Genomic DNA, 22,682 nt, shown 5'->3' with positions numbered 1-22,682 from the left:
TCACTGAACACTGACAGCACTGTCACAGTGTTCAGTGACTAGGGTACTCCCCGTGTGGAGTAAAGAATCCCCTGCCACAGCTGTCACAGCTGTGGCAGAGGATCGCAAAGCTCTCTCATTGATTTCAATGGGCATGCCGGTACCCCCGCAGTGATTTTCGGAGAAGGGCTTTAAATATAAGCCTTTCCCTGAAAATCATCCCCAGCTGCAGTAAAAAAAAGCTATACTTACCTCTCCGCCACTGCTGGGGCTCAGGTGCGTCTAGCCGCTTGGGTCCCATCACTGTAATGATGTGGGGCCGCTGGCAACAGCCGCGGCCCCATTGCAAGCAATGGTGCACAGACCTGCATCCACGCGTGTTTGTGCATATACGTGGGCGCGCCGGTTTTGTGCGAACCTATGTACAACCTAGCACCCACTCGTGTCCATGAGGCCTAACACAGAGGTACAAATATGCTCTAATTTAATTGCTTCAATGTATCTAAAATCTAAAAATGTGCAATTTTACAGATAGTATGGAATAAAAATTGCCTATAGTTTAGTGTATGCAGCTCTATGCAGACCTATAGATGTAGCAAACGTTAACATGACATTAACGCATTATGCTAACTTAAAGGGGTTGTCCCGCGAAAGCAAGTGGGGTTATACACTTCTGTATGGCCATATTAATGCACTTTGTAATTAGTACATTGTGCATTAATTATGAGCCATACAGAAGTTATCAGAAGTTATTCACTTACCTGTTCCGTTGCTAGCGTCCTCGTCTCCATGGTGCAGTCTAATTTTCAGCGTCTAATCGCCGGATTAGACGCGCTTGCGCAGTCCTGTCTTCTTCTTTTCTGAATGGGGCCGCTCGTGCCGGAGAGTGGCTCCTTGTAGCTCCGCCCCGTCACGTGCCGATTCCAGCCAATCAGGAGGCTGGAATCGGCAATGGACCGCACAGAAGACCTGCGGTCCACCGAGGGTGAAGATCCCGGCGGCCATCTTCACCAGGTAAGTAAGAAGTCACCGGAGCGCGGGGATTCAGGTAAGCACTATCCCGTTTTCTTTTTTAACCCCTGCATCGGGTTTGTCTCGCGCTGAACGGGGGGGCTATTGAAAAAAAATAAAAAATCGGCACGGGACAACCCCTTTAACTGCAATGTACTACAGTGCTGAAAATAGAGTTCCATGAAGCATTAGTCCTGTTTACGATTACTATATCTCCATACAGTTGTAGCAGTTGCAGATGATGCTAAACAAAGGGCCCTTTTACACTGAATTGTTCAGATTCTTACTGGATCACGGGAATCTGAACTATAACTGCCTAGTGTAAATGCTTGTACGATCTGAACAACTAATGATAATTCCCTCATCGTTCAGATCGTACAGGCATTTATTACAGCTGACACCCACGGGTAATAGCTGCAATCAGCTGCATGGCTGATTGGCACAATTAACCCTTTAAATGCTGCTGTCAATGCTGACAGCGGCATTTAAATCCACCAAACAACATTTGGGGGTCCCCGATGCCTCCCCCCACACGAGCCGTGGGGGTGTCAAGGCAGCCGGGGACCTTCTAAAAGGCCCCAGGGCTGTCTTAGCACAGGGGTCCCCAACTGCAGTCCTCAGGGACCACCAACAGGTCATGTTTTCAGGATATCCTATAGAGAAAACAACTGTGGCAATGTCTGAGGAACCGACAATAATTACATCACCTGTGCAATCACTGAGAAAATCCTGAAAACATGACCTGTTGGGGGTCCCTGAGGACTGGAGTTGGGGAACATTGTCTTAGCAGACTGCCTATCAAGCCATCCCCACGTAATGCTAGGGCATTACATCATACTGCAGGAGCGATCGAAGCATCGCAAGTTGTTGTCCCTTAGGAGGACTAAAAAAGAAAGTAAAAATAAGATCAATAAAGTTTTACTAATTGTAAAAAAAAAAAAAAAAAGTTAAAGTCTGATCTATCAAGATAATGTATTATTTACCCCGCACAGTGAACGCTGTCCGAAAAATAAAAATAAAGAACACCAGAAATGCACTTTTTTGGTCACCCTGTCTCCCAGAAAAAATGATATAAAAAGTGATCAAAAAGTTGTATGTATTCCAAAATGGTACCAACGTAAACTACAGGATGCCTTGCAAAAAATGAGCCCCTGTCAACTATGTCGATGGAAAATTTAAAAAGTTATTGCGCGCAGAAAATCAATAAAAAAAATTAAATGTCCTTGAAAAAAAATTAAAGTAGTACAGCAAAAAAGAAACTTTATACGTTTGGTATCGTAGTAATCATACTGACCCATAGAATAAAGCTACCATGTCATTTTTGTTGTAGTTTGTGCGCCGTAGAAACAAGATGCACCGAATAATGTCGGAATGTCGTGGTTTTTTTAACTTCATTTTACTCCACTTAGAATTTTTTTAAAGTTTTTCAGTACATTATATGGTACTTTAAATAGCACCATTGAAAAATACAACTCGCCATGCAAAAAACAAGCCCTCATGCAACGACATCGATGGATAAATAAAGGAGTTACGATTTTTTTAAAAGGGAGGAGGAAAAAACGAAAATGTAAAAAAAAATAGATCCGCGTCCCTAAGGGGTTAAGCATTAGTTATGGAATAACAGAATTAAATGCAGAAAAAGCATTCGAAAAGGCCAGAGTAAAGAAAAAAAAATAAGATAAACTGCCATAGCTTCCTGAGATGCAGAATGTTGCATTGTCCCTAGCAGCAAGGTCAAAAAACAGAGAAAACAAGTTTTGAAAGATCTTTGTTCTTGCTATGAAAAAGGTTCTTTGCTATTCATTCTGTGCCACAATCCAGTGTTTGCTACAGTAAACACTACTCTGCAACTTTTCAGTTCCGGAATCCTAAGCAGTGAACACCGCAGCGCAGCTCATCCTTAACTGCTGTTACATTATACGTGCTCAGGCTTCTATCTGTACCGACATATTACTGCCTACCTTGTACTACTCTCATAGAACGTAAGAAAACATACAAAAACAGGGCATTTCAGTAGTAAGGTACAAAACACCCATATTGTTTTACAAAGGAATCTAGAAAAAGGAAGACAATTACTATTTGCCACCACACAGTATAAGTATAATAATTTCTATGACAAGATTTCATCTGAAGGCAAAAAGACTGAACTATAAGAAAATGACTTCCGTTCTTGAAATGCAATATACTTTTTGGAAAATACCTTCCACTAGGGGCAGGTTTGAAGTTTACGGTGGATAAAATTAAGTTTTGGGGAACAGAATTTTTAAATATTTGTTCATTTCTAGAAATTGTCATCTCATAATTTAAAAGACACCGGCCTAAATGGAGAATTCTTAACCCCTTAAGGACACGGCCTATTTTGGGCTTAAGGACGCAATGATTTTTGGCGGATTTTCATCTCCATTTTTCAACAGCCATAACTTTTTTTATTTTTCCGTCGACGCGGCCGTATAAGAGCTTGATTTTTGCCTGGCGAACTGTAGTTTTTATTGGTGCCATTTTTGGGCACATAGACTATATTGTAAAACTTTTATTAATTTTTTTTTGATAGCAGGGAGAGAAAACACATCAATTCTGCCATAGATTTGTCTGTTTTTTTTACAGTGTTAATCATGCAGCATAAATGACACAATACATTTTTTCTGCGGGTCGGTACGATTACAACAACACCAAAATTCTTATATATTTTTTACTTTTTTCCACTTTTCTGTAGTAAAAACTCTTTTTTTTGGAAACCATTTTTTTCCTCCAAATCAATGCTTTGAAAGTCCTATAACTTCTCCATGGACGGAGCTCTGTGAGGGCATATTTTTTGCGAGACGAGCTGTAGTTTTTATTGGTATCATTTTGGGGCACATATGGCTTTTTTGATCACTTTTATTGCGTTTTTTGGGAGGCAAAATGCTAAAAATTAGCATTTTACTTCAGTTTTTTAGAGTTTTTTAACGCTTTTTGCCATGCAGGATTAAAAGCATGTTCAAATTATTGTACATGTTGTTACAGACACGACAATACCAAATATGTGGGGTTTTAATATTTTTTTATGCTAATATGAGAAAAAGCACAAAAAAGGGTTTTTTTACATTTTTTTTCACATTTTTTTTCTTTGTACATTATTTTAATCTTTTTTTTACACCATTTGTGTCCCTCTGGGGGACTTGCATCATAGCACCGATTATCACTATGATAAGGCATTGCAGAACTTCTATCCTGCAATGCCTTATCAATTGTATTAGCGATCATAGGAACTGGCAATACAGGACGGCGGTATGTGGCATCCTGTTGCCATGGCAACCAGTCGGGCTCTTTGCGATTATATCGCGAGGGTCCGATGACATCCCAGCACTCCCTCTGTGAACTGTTCCCATACTGCGATCTACATAGATCGCAGAAGGGAAGTGGTTAATTGTGGGGGTCACTGTCCTGATGCACCCCTGCTGTTCCAGTGGGAGGCCGGCTATTGGTGATAGCTGGCTCCCGCTGCCGGATAGCGCAAGATCTCTTCTGATCTCGCGATATCCTCAGGACGTAATTGTATGTCCTGTTGCGCTAAGTACCCCTCTGCCAGGGCGTACAGTTATGCCCTGTAGTGGGAAGGGATTTAAGGGAATGCACCAAGATAGAACACTTCTATCCCAATGGAGAATAAATCACTTTCACTCAACGTCTTCAGCTCCCATTGAAATAAATGGAGCAGCAGCGTGCATGCGTTACCACTGTAATGAAATGAGACCGGTACAGAAACTGTGGGGCAAGTGTCAGAAAAGCAAAAATTACTAGTGAATTGAGGCTTGCAACAGAGGTCAAAAGCAATAGAAAAAAGGATTTTGGAGGTATGTCAAAAGCAAAAGAAAAGTCAAAGATGCTATTGGATGCTTACAAGATATAAATGGTGAATTGATTAAGAATGATGTTGAGAAGGCTGAACTTTTAAATTCTGATTTTGTATCTATTTTCTCTCAGAAAGTAGATGCAACACCAACTGATCTTCCCTGTGCAATTGGGGGAATAAAAGAATGCAGGCTATCTATAAGCAGAGAGATGGAGAGGGAACACATGGCTAACTTAAATGAATTTAAGTCTCAAGGTCCAGATGAATTACATCCTAGGATACTAAGGGAAGCAGCAGTGGTAATTGTTGAACCACTGGCGATAATCTTTGAAAATTTCTGGAGAACAGAAGTCCCAGAAGATTGGAAAAGGGCAAATGCTGTCCCTATCTTCAAAAAAGGGAAAAAGGTGGATCCAGGAAACTACAGGCCTGTGAGTCTGACTTCTATACCGGGAAAGATCTTTGAACAAATTATTAAACAGCATGTATGCAAGTACTTGGATAAAAATGGAGTAAAAAACCAGAGCGCGCATAGGTTTGTAACAAACAAGTCATGCCAGATAAATCTAATTTCCTTCTATGATAGAATCACTGACTGGGTTGATCAGGGAAATGTGGTAGATATAGATATATATCTCGACTTTAGTAAAGCATTTGACAATGTATCTCATACCACACAAAATGACCAAATGTGGATTGACAAGGCAACTGTTAGGTGGATTAAAAACTGGCTGAGTGATCGTAGTCAAAGAGTGATCATAATGGCTGCACATCCAAATGGAAGAATGTATCAAGTGGGGTATCACAAGTCTCTGTCCTAGGCCCAGTGTTGTTCAACATTTTTATAAATGATCTAGACAAGGGAAACTGATCAAATTTGCAGACGACACAAAGCTAAGAGGGATAGCTAACACTAGGGAAGAGAGAGTATTCAGAAAGATCTAGAAAAGCTTGAGTAGTGCACAGCGACTAACTGAATGGTATTTAACAAGGAGAAATGCAAAGTCCTACATCTGAGCAAGAAAGAAAGCACATACAGAATGGGAGGAATTGGGCTAAGCAGCAGCACATATGAAAAAGACTTGGGTATACTAATAGATCATAGACTGAACATGAGTCAACAATGTGATGAAGCAGCCAAAAAGGCAAACACAATTCTGGGATGTATTAATAGAAGCATAGAGTCTAGGTCATGTGAGGTAATTATTCCCCCTCTACTCTTCCTTAGTCAGACCTCATCTGGAATATTGTGTCCAGTTCTGGGCACCCCACTTTAAAAAAGACAGACAAACTGGAGCAAGTTCAGAGAAGAGTTGCCAAGATGGTGAGCAGTCTGCAAATCATGTCCTATGAAGAACGGATAAAGGATCTGGGAATGTTTAGCTTTCAAAAAGAGGGCTGAGAGGAGACTTAATAGCTGTCTACAAATATCTGAAGGGTTGTCACAGTGCAGAGGGATCAGCCCTATTCTCATTTGCACAAGGAAAGACTAGAAGCAATGGGATGAAACCGAAAGGCAGGAGACACAAATTAGATATTAGAAAAAACTTCCTGACAATGAGAGCAATCAATGTGTGGAACAGGTTACCACAGGAGGTAGTGATTTCTCCTTCAATGGAAGTTTTCAAACAAAGGCTGGACAAATACCTGTCTGGGATGACTTAATGAATCCTGCACTGAGCAGGGGGTTAGACCAGATGACCCTGTTGGTATATACCATTCTATCCTATTCTCAACCTAGTCCACCTATTAAAGGGCTACTATGCACATCCAGTTTTCCAGTCTGCAACCAATCTTGACAGGTCCTGGACTATGTAAGGCTGCTCTGTTCAGCTATTTCAATATTTGATAGAACACAATGGTAATATAACTGATGCATAGATGATAATTTGTATATATGATCTCACATAGGTAATAGTTTAAAACAAGTAAAGAATATGTGGCGAATATACGGCGAATAAGAAACCTTATATCGAAGGAATATTATGCGAAAGAAATTAATTGACTGTATATGTAAGAATAGGTAGTCAAGATAAAGGTAATATGCACAAAATCTATATTATGAAATATGTATAAAGTTGTGACTTATGGAGAATAAAAATAACGTATGTGTACGGCAGGAGATCAGGATATGGTAATATAAGCGCTTGATTAATAACTAATAATACAAATCATATTGAAGGTTATGTTGGAGGTGAATGAACTAAATGAGTGTGAAGATAACATCAATCCAAATGGCATGGATTTCTGTTTGGTTTGCAATTAGAGCGCTAGTTGATGCGGTTTCTATGCGATAAATGGAAAATGTGCGTCAGTATCATTTTTTGACATAGACTTCCATTTCATTAATAATCAAAGCGTTAGACAATACGGTTTCCATGCGGTAGATAATAAATAAGTAGATCAATAGTTGTTTTTGATAAATTGAAATATAGAGGTCTTTGTAAAAGTCAATGGAGTGTTTCACCCCAGATAACCTTCAAAGAATAGATAAAATTGCATAAAGCAATGAATTATATTAAAAATACATATATGTGGGTGTTTAAGATTCATGTTCCCTGTTTTTTCCATCCGTATATGGGATATGCAATGTATAAGATCAAATTATGTATGAAGCTATCATGAAGCAATCAAATATTTTTTGGATGCCAAAGGATAATGCATAAAGGGAAAATTTATAACTGTATGTAAGGAGATTTAATTAAATACATGATTATCGATAGAGATCTATGGAACAGAAAGGGTTAAGTGACATGTTCTGAGGGAAGAGAACAAGGAACAACCCACATACCATTAAGGGGTTAACATATCAGGTAGTATGTAATTAAGGATAATTGTTTTTAATTTATAAGTCAGGAAGTAACATAATGCAGATTGAGGTGAACAAGGCATTACGCCGAAACGCGTTCTTTGGATTATGTACCTGATTATACAAGCATTAAATTAAAATAAAAGCAAAGAAAAATCATCTCATGTGTCCGTATTCCCATGTATCCACTACTCTGTCCAGTAGCAGCTGGCTGAGCAGTCTCCATATTGTGTGAAGGTTCAAGTTTGTTTGGTATTTGATGCATGCCTGAACTACCCTACTTTCCTGACCTTTCTGATCCTGAACTTGACTCATTATGTCATTATTTTATTACGCTTTCCTTGAGTGTTGCTGCCCTGATCCTTAGCCTGATCTGTGTTGTGAAAGTATTCCACCTGCGCTCATGTCTTTCTACATACTCCGGTACCACATTACGGAAAACCTGACCAAGTACACCAGCTGCTTCATAACTGAGACTATATCTAGAGTTCCTGCAGTAAAAACCATATTCTGATTGGTGAGGTGCAAGGGTGAAAACCAGAGAACCTCAGCTTCTGCCTCTGGATGTAATCCCAAGTCAAATCAGGCATAGCCGATCTACATCTGCTGCTGTGACACTGGGGTCTAGCTGAGGCCTCATGATCACAGGTGGGTCAGATTCCGCCCGCAGGATCCTACCCTGCCCACGGCCATGGACATTTTCTTACATGTTTGGATGCAGTGCGGGTCTTCTCCATCCAGGCCGGATCTTCTTTCTTCTACATGGCAGATGCTTGCGGGTGCCGGCCGGCACACCACACGCATGCGCGGTAATTTTTTTTTTTTTTATTTCCTGCTTTCCTGATGATCTGCTGCACATCCACAGTGTCAGCTGCGGGTGTGCTGCGGATCAAACACTTTCCATTGACTTCAATGAAAGCTGTCAGTGCGGGATCTCCAGAAAAATGGAGCATGCTGTAATTTGTTTTCTAGATTGAAAGGTCCGAAAATCAAATCTGCATGTTTTATTCCAGTTGCGGATGCCTATTTATCGCTATGGGTGGCTTGATTTGCGGATCTTCCATGCGGGTCACCCACGCGGATTCCGCAAATCAGATCCGCCTATGGACATGAGGCTTAAGGCCTCCCTCACACAGGGCGTTTTGTACACCGTTTAGCGCTGCATCTTCAGCCCAGCGCTAAACACTGTACAAGGCTCCCATTCATTTCAATGGGGCTGCTCACACAGGGCTGAAAATGCAGCGCCTTCCAACGCTGCGCTTTGACAGCGTTGCATCTTCTTTTTTGGGGCGTTTTCAGCCCTGCATCGCCCATTGAAATGAATGGGCAGCGGTTTCAGCACTGCTGAAAACGTGGCAACACTTGGTGCCGCGTTTTTGGCAGTGTTAACCGCTCACCGATTTTCAGGGGGAGGGCTTGCAATAGAAGCTCTACCCTGAAAATCAGTCCCAGCTAGGCTAGATACAGAGAAAAAGAAAGTAATACTCACCTAGCCGCTGTGGTCAGGTCATGGCACTTGTTCTCTACATCTGATTGAGTGCTGTGATTGGCGGCGGCAAGCTCTGATTGGCTGAGACAGTCAATGAAGGGCTGTGATTGGGCATCGAGCCAGCGCCGACAAACAATCACAGCACTCTATTGCTGGAGGCGGGGTTCTCAAACCTGGCCTACGGCTATAGACTTGTGAGTGCAGGGGAAGCCCGGATCAGTGGCAGAGACCAGCGGCCGCGTCCCGGACTGCAGCGGCTAGGTGAGTATTGCTTTTTTTTCCTTCCCAGCATCCTTGGTGCGTTTTCAGCTGGGCTGAAAACGCAGCCAAAAAACTGGCATAAAGTATGCCAGAGCTGCTGAAACCGGGCGGAATTTGCAGTAAACACAGCGTTGAAAAATGCGGCATTTCTGCAAACGCCCTGTGTGAGGGAGGCCTAAGAGCGTACTGGGGGCACGTAGTCCAGTTGCTTAGTGCAGGGAAATATCAATGGGCCACTATGACCTTGGCCAGGCTATTGAGATAGAAGACTAGGGTAGCACCCTGAATCTTTACTGCAGGTTAAGAAAAGTCTACCTTTGACTCAGTAATAACCTCTCACTGTACTTCATAGAAGCATGCCATCCTCAGGAAAAGAATCTACGTTCTTTATTATCACAAGCTAAAATCCAGACATTTTGTATATATTTGTTTCAGAACTAATTAGTTGAAAAGACAAGATTATTCAGTCTGAGATAAGAACGTGGCTGTTACATAAGATAATAGTTTGCTTTTCTCCAGCATCTGCATTGCACAACCCCTGCTAACCTTTTCAGCTTTGTTTTCTTGCAGTCTGCACTTGAAAGCGTTGCCTTTCTTTATAGCCTACAGCTTTTTGTTCTAGTCACTTCTACTTGTTCATAATAGAACTGCATCCTTGGGGCCAACATCAGACAAATGATAAACTTTATAAACTTTGAAAGCATGAATCTTTTTGTGCGCTGTACACTGGATATTTTTGTGTCAACAGAAAATGACTATTTGTCTGCTGTTAATCAAAAGCACAGTCGGGAGGTTGATTAAGACTACCATTTCATATACCAGTCTTAAACTGAAGCGCGCTGGGGTAAAATGCACCAAAATTAGTCAGTGGCAAATGCCTCATGGGCCGTACTTAAGACAGAGATTGAAATCTATTCCTGCCATTAGCAGGTATAGACTTGTGCCATAGTTTGCATCAGTTTCTATCTTAAGTAATAGTCAACCTGTCTGACTGACGGAGACCATACCCTCCGGTAACTCAGGAAGTATTTATGTCTCATTGTGTCTAGGATATAAATACTACAACTTATGGTGTCATCTTTCTTATACTATACTTCTTTTCTTTCCCTTATTAGTATATTTATGTTTTTTTGCCTAATGGGAGCATATGGATGTCATAGATGGTGATCACCCACTCGGGACCCCTCTCTATGAAACCAGGGCTCTACTGGTTCACTTCACTCAACACTAGTCTTGAACACTGGTGTTTAATACTATCTAAGAGCCATAAAAGCCCTGTATGATACTCTCAGAGTGTTACACAAGGGTTTTATGGCTCGTTGACAGTTGTCATCAGTTGTAGTGGTTTTTGGTGAACTTGAATTAATTCTCATGGAATAAAATTTTTGCAAAAGTTAGGCAAACCAGTCGGACCGAATTTTTCAAAAGTTTGTTCATCACTTAATAATAGAAATAAAGGTGATAATGGCTGTTTTGTACCACAAGTTGTATAAAAGGCCATTTAGACGGGACGAATGTCAGGCAAACGATGCCCGACACTCGTCCCCGCATGTACTAGCTCGGGTGCTTTTGCACAAGAGCATGTATTGTTGCTTGACAGCGGGGCAGCTGGAGGAGATTTCTCTCCACGCTCTCCCCTGCCCCTTTCCATTCCCTTAAAGGGGTTGTCCCGCGAAACAAAGTGGGGGTATACACTTCTGTATGGCCATATTAATGCACTTTGTAATGTACATCGTGCATTAATTATGAGCCATACAGAAGTTATTCACTTACCTGTTCCGTTGCTAGCGTCCCCGTCTCCATGGTGCCGTCTAATTTTCAGCGTCTAATCTCCCGATTAGACGCGCTTGTGCAGTCCGGTCTTCTCTGTGTTGAATGGGGCGCTCGTGCTGGAGAGCTGCTCCTCGTAGCTCCGCCCCGTCACGTGTGCCGATTCCAGCCAATCAGGAGGCTGGAATTGGCAATGGAACGCACAGAAGACCTGCGGTCCACCGTGGGTGAAGATCCCGGCGGCCATCTTCGCAAGGTAAGTAAGAAGTCACCGGAGCGCGGGGATTCGGTAAGCACTACCCGTTTTTTTTTTTTATCCCTGCATCGGGTTTGTCTCGCGCCGAACGGGGGGGCTATTGAAAAAAAAAAAAACTCGTTTCGGCGCGGGACAACCCCTTTAACATTAAGTACTGAACGGCCGCTATTTACACTGAACGATCATCATTCAGAATTGTATGCAGCCCGACATTCGTCCCGTCTAAATGGGCCTTTAGCCAAACATGTTTTGATAATTTGTTTATGGGAGTGTGAAGTTTGAGAAGACGCCTTATTTAAATAGGAGAGGGATATAGGGATAGCCAGCACCCCAGCTTGAGAGAAACAGATCCAGCTTCCCTTTTTGGCTCACCAGCATTTTTTCATGTAGACAATTAGAAGAGACTAAGGAAACAATTTCCTTACTCAATAGAATACCGCTAGTTTTCCAGTTACGTGAAATTGCAAGGCGGGTTGCGTGCAGCATGTAACATATAATAGTTCTACAATTGCTTGGAAGTCTTTCAATTCCAATCAAGAGAAGATTCAAGCCGGATTTCTTGCCTGTTGGGACTTATTTATTGATCTGAATATGGACAGCCTCAAGAAGATGATCATTGCTGCAGCTCCACTGTGATCCTGGCATTTGTTGTGACAGCTGACGTCACCAGAAGTCAGGTGACCACTTCAGCCTATCAGAGGCTGCAGCGTCACATTCCCGAACTCCTGACATCATGGCACTCAGGATGTGAATGCTGAGGCTAGGAGAACGAGCGGTCTTACTACAGCTTCTGATTGGCTGCAGTGGTCACCTGACTTCTGTTGACCTCAGCTGTCCTGTCACTACAAATGCCAGGACCACAGCGAGGCTACAGCACTGGATCCCAGCAGCAGTAAAGAGGTAAATATAGCTCAGTTTGTTATTTTACTACAGGTATCCCTATTGTAGAAATGTTGTCCTATAACTGGACAAGTCCTTTAAAGGTTCTGCTGGTAATGTCTTCGTGCCAGATACAACATGACCTACACAGTACTGGGCAGGTAATTTAAATCTTCTGCTTGATTGGTGTATCAACTGTATCAAACTACCAATGACCACTTGTCCGGAGTATGCATGCATATTTGTTTGTGGGTGCTTCTCATGCTCCACCCCTGGTGACATCATCGCAGGTCCTACAACATATGTAAAACACAGAGCCTGACCAACAGAAGAACAACAAATAAAGGTTCTTGAAAGGGGATGACAAATATAACAAAATGAGAATACAACTAAGCCGTTAATATTTCAGACACAACTCAGCGGTCCTGACAGAAGACACCGACTTACCACTGAAGGACCTGCAGTGATGTCCCTGTTGTGGGATGAGCCATTGTGCAGTTTGGTAGAAAGTACTGTATACTGGGTAAGCCAGCCACCAGGACCTGTGATGATGTCATCATCATGTGATCACCTGTGTGGGTGAAGTCAGGGATCACATGACCAGGGGCTGATCACTGAAGCCACGAATCTGCTGAGCTGGTGATGTCTGGAAATCAGCATGGATGTACCACAGCTGTGTGTGTGAATCAGGATGCACGTAGCAGAGCTGTGTGTGTAATGTGTGGGAATTAGGATGTATGTAGTAGAGCTGTGTGTGATGTGTGGGGATCATAATGGATGTACCATGTAGCACAGCTGAGTGGTGCATGGCACCACCAGAAACACTGGTACTATAATGTCCTAATAATTATTATAGGATAATAATCACCACATATACAGAGCGGCGCAAAATGACATTCTATCACTTGAAACACGTGGAGCTGATTTACTGATGCTATTTAATAGTTGGACAGTAGAGATGAGCAAGTATACTCGCTAAGGCTAACTACTCGAGCGAGTAGTGCCTTAGCTGAGTATGCTCCCGCTCGTCTGTAAAGATTCGGCTGCCGGCGCGGGTGACAGGTGAGTTGCGGCGGTGAGCAGGTGGGTGCGGGGGGGAGAGAGGGAACGAGAGAGATCTCCCCTCCGTTCCTCCCCGCTCTCCCCCGCTGCTGCCCGCCCGCCGCCGACCCCGAATCTTTAGAGACGAGCAGGAGGATACTCAGCTAAGGTACTACTCGCTCGAGTAGTTAGCCTTAGCGAGTATACTCGCTCATCTCTATTGGACAGTGCACACTTAGGGCTCATATACACGGGCATATTGTCACCGTGTATTACACACGCAACACGCAGTGAATGGAGTCAATGAAAGTCAATGGACTTTCTTTGTTCCATGCACACCGGCGTGTGGATACTGCGTATCGATACGCAGGAGAGAGAGATCGCAGCATGCTCTATTTCTCTGCGTATATTACGCAGCCCTAGTATGAGTATATGGATCTGTGAGATGCACTTTAAATCTAAACATTTGTACACAGCCTAAAGAGAAAACTTATTTTGCATAGAACGTTTCTGTTTTGTAGCTCGTAAAGAAATCTGTAGTTTACTTTTCATTGTAACATGTTTTTTTCATCAAGATAAATGTGTGAATTGGTTGTAAAGAAAACTGCACAATATTGTCACTGCAGAGAAAGCTAGTAGAGGCGCTCAGAGGGAACGTAGTGGTGAAAGGTACTGAGATAATGTAATTATTCTGAGCATATGGTGCAAACCCCACAGACACCCACTGGATTTTAAGTCGAGGGATTCTTGGGAGTTGTACTGAAAATGTCTATTTTATGTTAATGCTTTTAAATCCCTTATTACATTTCTCCGAAAAAAAAGAAAAGAAATTGTAAAACATCGCAACAAATGAAAGCTTAGGATTTCTTAAAACTTGAAGGGAATCTGTTAGCTTCAATATGTTCTCCAAACTGCAGGCATGATGTTATAGAACAGGGGGGGGCAGGGCAGATTGATATATAGTTTTATGGGGAAAGGTTCACTATAACTTGTATTTTAGTCATTTATATCTCAACTCAGTCTGGGCTGAACAGTCTGATGGGCGGAGCTATCAGTGATTGACAGCTATCTGTGTATGGCTGTACATACAGGTGTAGCTGTCATTCACTGATAGCTCCGCCCATTGGACTGTTCAGCCCAGACTGAGTAGAGATATAAATGAATAAAATACAAGTTCTATAACATGCCGCCTGCAGTTTGGACAGCGTGTTTGAGCTGACAGATTCCCTTTAAGATGTTTTGTAAAATTATGAAGAACTCATATTTGCATGGGAGGTCTTTTTGATCCATTTTGTATGTAGTATACACATGTAGAACCTTCAGGTTCTGCTTACTTGTAACGTTTTCATGGCCTTTTTGCATATTTTTTGTGGGGAAGGGGTTTGTCTAACATAAGGTGAATGTGTAGGAATCTAATATAGGATTTTATGAAGAACAACTGTGTTAAAATAAAATAAATCTTGGTATTTGTATAGCGCCAACTTATTCTGCAGCGCTTTCAGGTAATTAATTATTAATCATTACCCCCCACCAAGCTGGGTTCTCATTTTACCGACCTCAGAAGGATGGAAGGCTGAGTCAACCTTGAGCCGGCTACCTGAATCATGCGGGGATTGAACTTGTGTTATTATCAGAATCCCTAATTTAGTTGCAGGCTGTTCTAAAACTGATATTCTAGTACTATATATAGAATCTTTAGATTCTCCACTTTTGTCCTGTAAATTTACTACTGTTCCTGTACTAATGGAGGTTTTACAGTATCCTGTAAACTGTAAGTGAGTCACAAAATAAAGACAGTCATAAAACAACCTGACAGGGAAGACACAGAGAATGTGAATTCCCAAGGAAGCTGTGCTGTAAAAAGGAAAACGGCGGCAGCTAATGGGAGATTCCTGTAGTAACAATACATGTCTCACCATACCTCATACTTTCAGTCCCAATCCCTCACCTCATCCCTCAATCCTTATTTTCTACTTGCTCTGACAATGCTAATGTTTATTCAATGCTGCCAATAAAGATTTTTGAACTTGCAATTGACGTATAGGAAAACATTTACTTAAAGGGGAGTGTTCATGGACTACACTATTGGTAAATAGTCCTCAGGATAGGTCATCAATAGTTGATTAGTGGAGTCCGTCACTTAGGACTCCCACCAATCAGCTGATTGAAGGTGGGCACCGCTGCCTTTTCAGTCATCAGTCATATGGCCTGAGAACCGCTTAGTTCCATTCATTTGAATGGAATTGAGCTGTTTTACCAGGCACAACCACAGTACAATGTACGGCGCTGTGCCTGGTATGGACTGTGGTGCTCATTCCAACACTGCTTTCTCTTCAATCAGCTGATCAGCGGGATCTCAAACGCACAATCCCCATCGATCAACTAATAATAACCGATCTTGACAATTGATTAATAGTTTAGTGTCACCCGCAGGCTACCCTGGACTCCTGCCAATCAGCCAATTCACTTCAATGGGACATTGCTGCAGTACACAGAATGGCTGCTATGTACTTACATACATTGAAGAGGCTGCAAAAAATTGCACTAGCAATGTGGCCCTTTCAATCAGCTGATAAGCAGGGTTCCTGGGAGGTGGACTCCGATGGATCAGATATTGGTTACCTACCCTGAGGAGAGACCATCAACTTTTTTAAAAGTTGGATAATCACTTTAACAGTGGATACATTTATATTACTACCGTGTTTTCCCGAAAATAAGACAGTGTCTTATATTAATTTTTGTTCAAAAAGGTTTAACTTTTTTACATGTATAACTGCCTGGACATTATTTAAATTGACTTTTTTAATTAACTGTTAGCAGGGCTTAATTTTGAAGTAGGGCTTATATGTCAAGCATCTTCAAAAAGCCTGAAAACATTTTGCATCCTCAAAATTTTTGGAAAATCATGCTATGTCTTATTTTCAGGGTATGTCTTATTTTCAGGGAAACGGGGTATGTATAAAGTTGCTGCATTTCACATATTCCATATTTTTTGTTGCAGGATTACGACGACAGCTGCTTGCATGATGGATCTGCGCAGATATCCCTTAGATGAACAGAATTGCACACTTGAGATTGAAAGTTGTGAGTAAATTTTTTACCTGCTTCCTAAAGTTCAAGTGATTCGTTGGGTTTCCACTTACAAAGGCTGACAGCTGATTCCTGATATTTTTTATATTCTTTTTTTTTGGGGGGGGGTTGATTTTGTTGCTCATGTTCTTCTTGCTATGATAGAAATTGACTCCCTATTGGGCCTGCACTTAGGCATTCTAGACAAGCAGAGCTGCAGGGTAAAGCATCATCTGCTTTAGTTTTGAGCCAAAGGATGAGATAGAAGGAGGATTTCCAACTACCTTGGAAATCATCTAAGCTGCAATCATTGATTACGGATGTGCCTTAAAGTGAACCCGTCACAATGAGCATGCAGTGGAATATATATGCAGTATGGTATAGCATAGGAGGAGTTCAGCAGATTGATATATAGTTTAGTAAGAGTAGATACAATATAACTTGACAGGAATTCATTTAAATCTCTTCTCATTCTGGGGCTATGGGACCAGGGGGATGATCCTGTTTAGCTATTGACATCTTCCCTGTGTGAATGTACATCTAGAAATAACTTCCGATTACTGTATAGAACCGCCCACTGGACTCCTGTACATATAGAAATAGCTGTTGATTACTGTATAGAAACGCCCACTGGACTCCTCTACAGATATAAATAGCTGTCGATTATTGTATAGAACTACCCACTGGACTCCTGTACATATAGAAATAGCTGCCGATTACTGTATTGAACCGCCCACTGGACTCCTGTACATATAGAAATAGCTGTTGATTACTGCATAGAACCGCCCACTGGACTCCTGTACATATAGAAATAGCTGTCGATTACTGTATAGAACTGCCCACTGGACTCCTGTACATATAGAAATAGCTGTCGATTACTGTATAGAACCACCCGCTGGACTCCTGTACATATAGAAATAGCTGCCAATTATTGTATAAAACCGCCCGCTGGACTCCTGTACATATAGAAATAGCTGCCAATTACTGTATAGAACCGCCCGCTGGACTCCTCTACAGATATAAATAGCTGTAGATTACTGTATAGAACCGCCCACTGGACTCCTCCTCAGTTATAAATAGCTGTCGATTACTGTATAGAACCGCCCGCTGGACCCCTGTACATATAGAAATAGCTGCCAATTACTGTATAGAATCGCCCACTGGACTCCTGTACATATCGAAATAGCTGCCAATTACTGTATAGAACCGCCCGCTGGACCCCTGTACATATAGAAATAGCTGTCGATTATTGTATAGAACCGCCCGCTGGACTCCTTTTACACATAGAAATAGCTGCCAATTACTGTATAGAACCACCCACTGGACTCGTGTGTGTATATATAGAAATAGCTGTCGATTACTGTATAGAACCATCCGCTGGACTCCTCTACAGATATAAATAGCTGTAGATTACTGTATAGTACCGCCCACTGGACTCCTCCTCAGATATAAATAGCTGTCGATTACTGTATAGAACCGCCCACTGGACTCCTGTACATATAGAAATAGCTGTCGATTACTGAATAGAACCACCCGCTGGACTCCTCTACAGATGTAAATAGCTGTAGATTACTGTATAGAACCGCCCACTGGACTCCTCCTAAGATATAAATAGCTGTCGATTACTGTATAGAACCGCCCACTGGACTCCTGTACATATAGAAATAGCTGTCGATTGCTGAATAGAACCGCCCGCTGGACTCCTCTACAGATATAAATAGCTGTAGATTACTGTATAGAATCGCCTACTGGACTCCTCCTCAGATGTAAATAGCTGTCGATTACTGTGTAGAACCGCCCACTGGACTCCTAGCCCCAGAATGAGCTGAGGTTTAAAGGAATTAATGACAAGCTATACTGTATCTGTTTCTAGTAGACTATATCTCAGTCTATTCAGCTTTTCCTGTTCTATAACTTGCTGCCTGTAGATTGTACTGCATGTATAATGTGACAGATACCCTTCAATTGTGCCGCGGTCCAAAGACGCAAATAACGATGAAAAGACAATTGCAATTGCCTGATATATTCTCATTGATTCCCCTTTGTCACTTACATTTACGAATTCTTACTGTTTTGGGTTTTATTTGAATGTCCAAACTAAAATACAGAATTACATTTATGATGACCATTGGATTTGATCATCAAATTTTGGGTGAAATTGGAGGAAAATATATGTTAAAAGTGACAGAGATGGCAAATGGCAACATGTGGACCTGCTTTCAGTGGACTTATTGTAACTTGTATTTAGCTATTTAGTTGTATCAGAAAGATTGGGCCACATTAAAAACCTCTAGGGCTTCTACCTGCAATATCGCAGTTTTTTTTTTCATTTTTTTTTTTTAATGGGACTTTCTAATGTTAAAGTTGCATCGCAGAAAAAATGCAAGTTTGTGCTTTTGCGATTTTTGTGCAATGCGATTTTAACATTAGAAAGTCCCATTTAAAAAAATGCAGCGATAACGCAGCGTTAAAAGAAACTCTAGTGGGTAGAAGCCCTAGAGCTTCCTTTACACAAGGTTTCTGTGGCCTTTTTTTTATACACACATGGTGGACATGCATTTTTATTTTTTGTAATAACATAGTCTAAGGCTGAAAAAAAAGACACATGTTCATCTAGTTCAGCCTATTATCCCCCAATGTTGATCCAGAGGAAGGCAAAAAACCCCATGAGGTAGAAGCTAATTTTTCCTCATTTTCAGGAAAAAAATTATTTCCCAACTCTATTCTGACAATCGGAATAATCCACCAACCCTTCTGAAGTAATCAGTGACTGTAACAGGTAATACGGTATCGCTCAAGAAAGGCATCCAGGTCCCTCTTGTACTCTTTTATTGGGTTCCCCATCACCATGTGCCCAAGGAAGAGAGTTCCATAGTCTCCCTGCTCCTACAGTAAAGAACCCCGTTCTATGTTGGTGTAGGAACCTTTCTTCCTCTAGACGTAGAGGATGCCCCCTTGTTACCATCACAGTTCTGGGTATAAATAGGTGATGGAAGAGATCTCTTTATTGTCTCCTGTTATCTCCTGAGACATCTATTTTCTAAACTAAATAACCCCAATTTTGATAACCTCTCTGGGTATTGTAGTCCACCCATTCCGTTTATTACTTTAGTTGCCTGCCTTTTTACTTATTAAAGCTCTGATATATCCTTCTTGAGTACCGCTGCCCAAAACTGTCCACAATATTCCATGTGTGGTCTGACCAGTGACTTGTAGAGAGGAAGAACAATGTTCTCATCATGTGCCGCTAAACCATTTTTGATGCACCCCATGATCTTATTTGCCTTGGCAGCAGCTGCCTGACACTGGTTACTCTGGTTAAGTTTACAGTTAATTAAAATCCCCAAGTCCTTTTTTATGTCAATTTTGCATAACCGTACATTTACCATCGTTATACCTAATTTTTTTGCCTGAACCCACACAATATATCAAGATTAGAGATGAGCGAGCGTACTCGGAAAAGCACTACTCGCTCGAGTAATTGGCTTTATCCGAGTATCGCTGTGCTCGTCCCTGAAGATTCGGGTGCCGGCACGGAGCGGGAAGCTGCAGGGGAGAGCGGGGAGGAACGGAAGTAAGATCTTTCTCTCCCTCTCTCCCGCCCGCTCTCCCCTGCTCCCCGCTGCGACTCACCTGTCAGCCGCAGCGGCACCCGAATCTTCAGGGACGAGCACAGCGATACTCGGATAAAGCCAATTACTCGAGCGAGTAGTGCTTATCCGAGTACGCTTGCTCATCTCTAATCAAGATCTATTTTTTAGTCTTTTTTCATATAGGGAAGCCAATCTAGCTTCTTACAAGTTGTCTTGTAATTATGCTAATGTATCTTATCTACATGTACTGGACACATGATAAGTATAATTGTTAAAAAATAAAAACATAGGTAAAAAACTAAGGAGTGTAAGGTTTCATTGCCTTTAGTGGTATTCGAATATCTGATTCCTGATCTTCATGTTAAAAATTGGATATGTAAAGGTCTAACATATTAGATCTCCAATCTGCTCCTAGCTTAAAACCTTTTGAGGTCATTGCAAAAAATTCTATACTTGGCTGACATGATTACAATTAATATTTTCAGATTATACATTTCTGTATATACTCTTGTTCGGTTGAGATTATGCTACCTCGAAGGGCGTACAATGTGCTTTTCAATGATCTTAATTTGGGGTTTGCCAGGAATATCTATGATGTATTAGCTGGAGATGGGCAGACCTTCAAGAATGCTGACTTTCTTAATTGGAAGAAAGATCTTAATCATTTTTACTATTTAGATGAATGGAACTTGGCTCGCAAGTGAGCCAGAAAATTATCACAATGTGCCTATGTATTGCAAGAATAATATTTATTGTAGTATTTATGGTAATTCTTAACAAGATAGTACTAGTAGTTACCCTTTTAAGACTCAGCAGGTTCTTTCCTGGTTCCTCCAGTTTATGTTGGAGAGGTTGTGCATATGTAAAACTAGCTGATATACCCAGCTTCGCCTGAGTTAATTTGGTACTGGTATTTATCTGGTGTTCACACGGAAAATCTTATGAAGTCGTGGTTACTTTAGAGATACTGAGGAAAAACATATGTTCACCATTTTGCATAGTTCTCTGCGTTACCCAGGAAACACCACGGGGAGGTAACCATGCGACGTTTCCTTTATATAAAATGACATGAGGAAGTGAGAGAATTTGATTACGTACATAAAATTTGGACACTAATTCTTTTGCGCTTAGAATTGAATAATCGAGTTGGGACCCATTAGCTTTTCCTGACATTTATGACATAATCATTTATGACATACATAAAATGACATCAGGAAGTGAGAGAATTTGATTACGTACATAAAATGTGGACGCTAATTCTTTTGCGCATAGAATTGAATAATCGAGTTGGGACCTATGAACTTTTCCTACTTATGACATAATCAATGCTCATGGAAAATTTCCCGTTTCTATGACACCGGAAAGTGAGAAAATTACATTCCGCACGTAAAATTTCAACGCCAATTCTTTTGCGCTAGAATTGAATAATCGAGTTGGGACCCATTCGCTTTTCCTATTTATGACATAATCAATGCTCCTGCCAAATTTCCCGTTTCTATGACACCGGAAAGTGAAAAAATGACATTCCGCACATAAAATTTGGACGCTAATTCTTTTGCGCATAGAATTGAATAATCGAGTTGGGACCCATTAGCTTTTACTACTTATGACATAATCAATGCTCCTGCCAAATTTCCCGTTTCTATGACACCGGAAAGTGTAAAAATTACATTCCGCACGTAAAATTTGGACGCTAATTCTTTTGCGCATAGAATTGAATAATCGAGTTGGGACCCATTAACTTTTCCTACTTATGACATAATCAATGCTCGCGCCAAATTTCCCGTTTCTATGACACCGGAAAGTGAAAAAATTACATTCCGCACGTAAAATTTCAACGCCAATTCTTTTGCGCTAGAATTGAATAATCGAGTTGGGACCTATTAACTTTTCCTATTTATAACATAATCAATGCCCGTGCCAAATTTCATGTTTCTATCACATTGGGAAGTGAGAGATTTAGATTATGTACGTAAAATTTGGACGCTAATTCTTTTGCGCATAGAATTGAATAATGGAGTTGAGACCCATTAGCTTTTCCTATTTATGACATAATCAATGCTTGTGCCAAATTTCCTGTTTCTATGACACCAGAAAGTGAGAAAATTACATTCCGCACGTAAAATTTGGACGCTAATTCTTTTGCGCATGGAATTGAATAATGGAGTTGGGACCCATTCGCTTTTCCTATTTATGACATAATCAATGCTCGGGGCAAATTTCACGTTTCTATGACACCGGAAAGTGAGAAAATTACATTCCGCACGCAAAATTTGGACGCTGATTCTTTTGCGCATAGAATTGAATAATCAAGTTGGGACCCATTAGCTTTTAATATTTATGACATAATCAATGCTCGTGCCAAATTTCCCGTTTCTATGACACCGGAATGTGAAGAAATTACATTTCGCGCGTAAAATTTCGACGCTAATTCTTTTGCGCATAAAATTGAATAATCGAGTTGGGACCCATTATCTTTTCCTATTTATGACATAATCAATGCTCGTGCCAAATTTCCCGTTTCTATGACACCTGAAAGTGAAAAAATTACATTCCGCACGTAAAATTTCGATGCCAATTCTTTTGCGCTAGTATTGAATAATCGTGTTGGGACCTATTAACTTTTCCTATTTATGACATAATCAATGCCCGTGCCAAATTTCACGTTTCTATGACACCGGAAAGTGAGAAAA

At 41.2% G+C, this 22,682-nt stretch overlaps 1 protein-coding gene across 4 annotated transcripts in view; it reads left to right on the top strand.

Moving 5' to 3' along the window:
- GABRB1 (gamma-aminobutyric acid type A receptor subunit beta1) overlaps positions 1 to 22,682 on the top strand; it is a 545,263-nt gene that overhangs the window by 419,375 nt on the left and 103,206 nt on the right. For all 4 annotated transcript variants that reach the window (XM_066573124.1, XM_066573122.1, XM_066573121.1 and 1 more), the window contains one exon: positions 16,329 to 16,411. In XM_066573124.1, coding sequence (XP_066429221.1) covers positions 16,329 to 16,411 — 83 coding nt within the window. The remainder of the gene's footprint in view (positions 1 to 16,328; positions 16,412 to 22,682) is intronic.

This window comes from Eleutherodactylus coqui, chromosome 7 (assembly GCF_035609145.1).
Source record: "Eleutherodactylus coqui strain aEleCoq1 chromosome 7, aEleCoq1.hap1, whole genome shotgun sequence".
Taxonomy (NCBI): Eukaryota; Metazoa; Chordata; class Amphibia; order Anura; family Eleutherodactylidae; genus Eleutherodactylus; species Eleutherodactylus coqui.
Note: the sequence above shows the minus strand (reverse complement) of the source record. Positions and strands in the feature narration are given on the sequence as shown.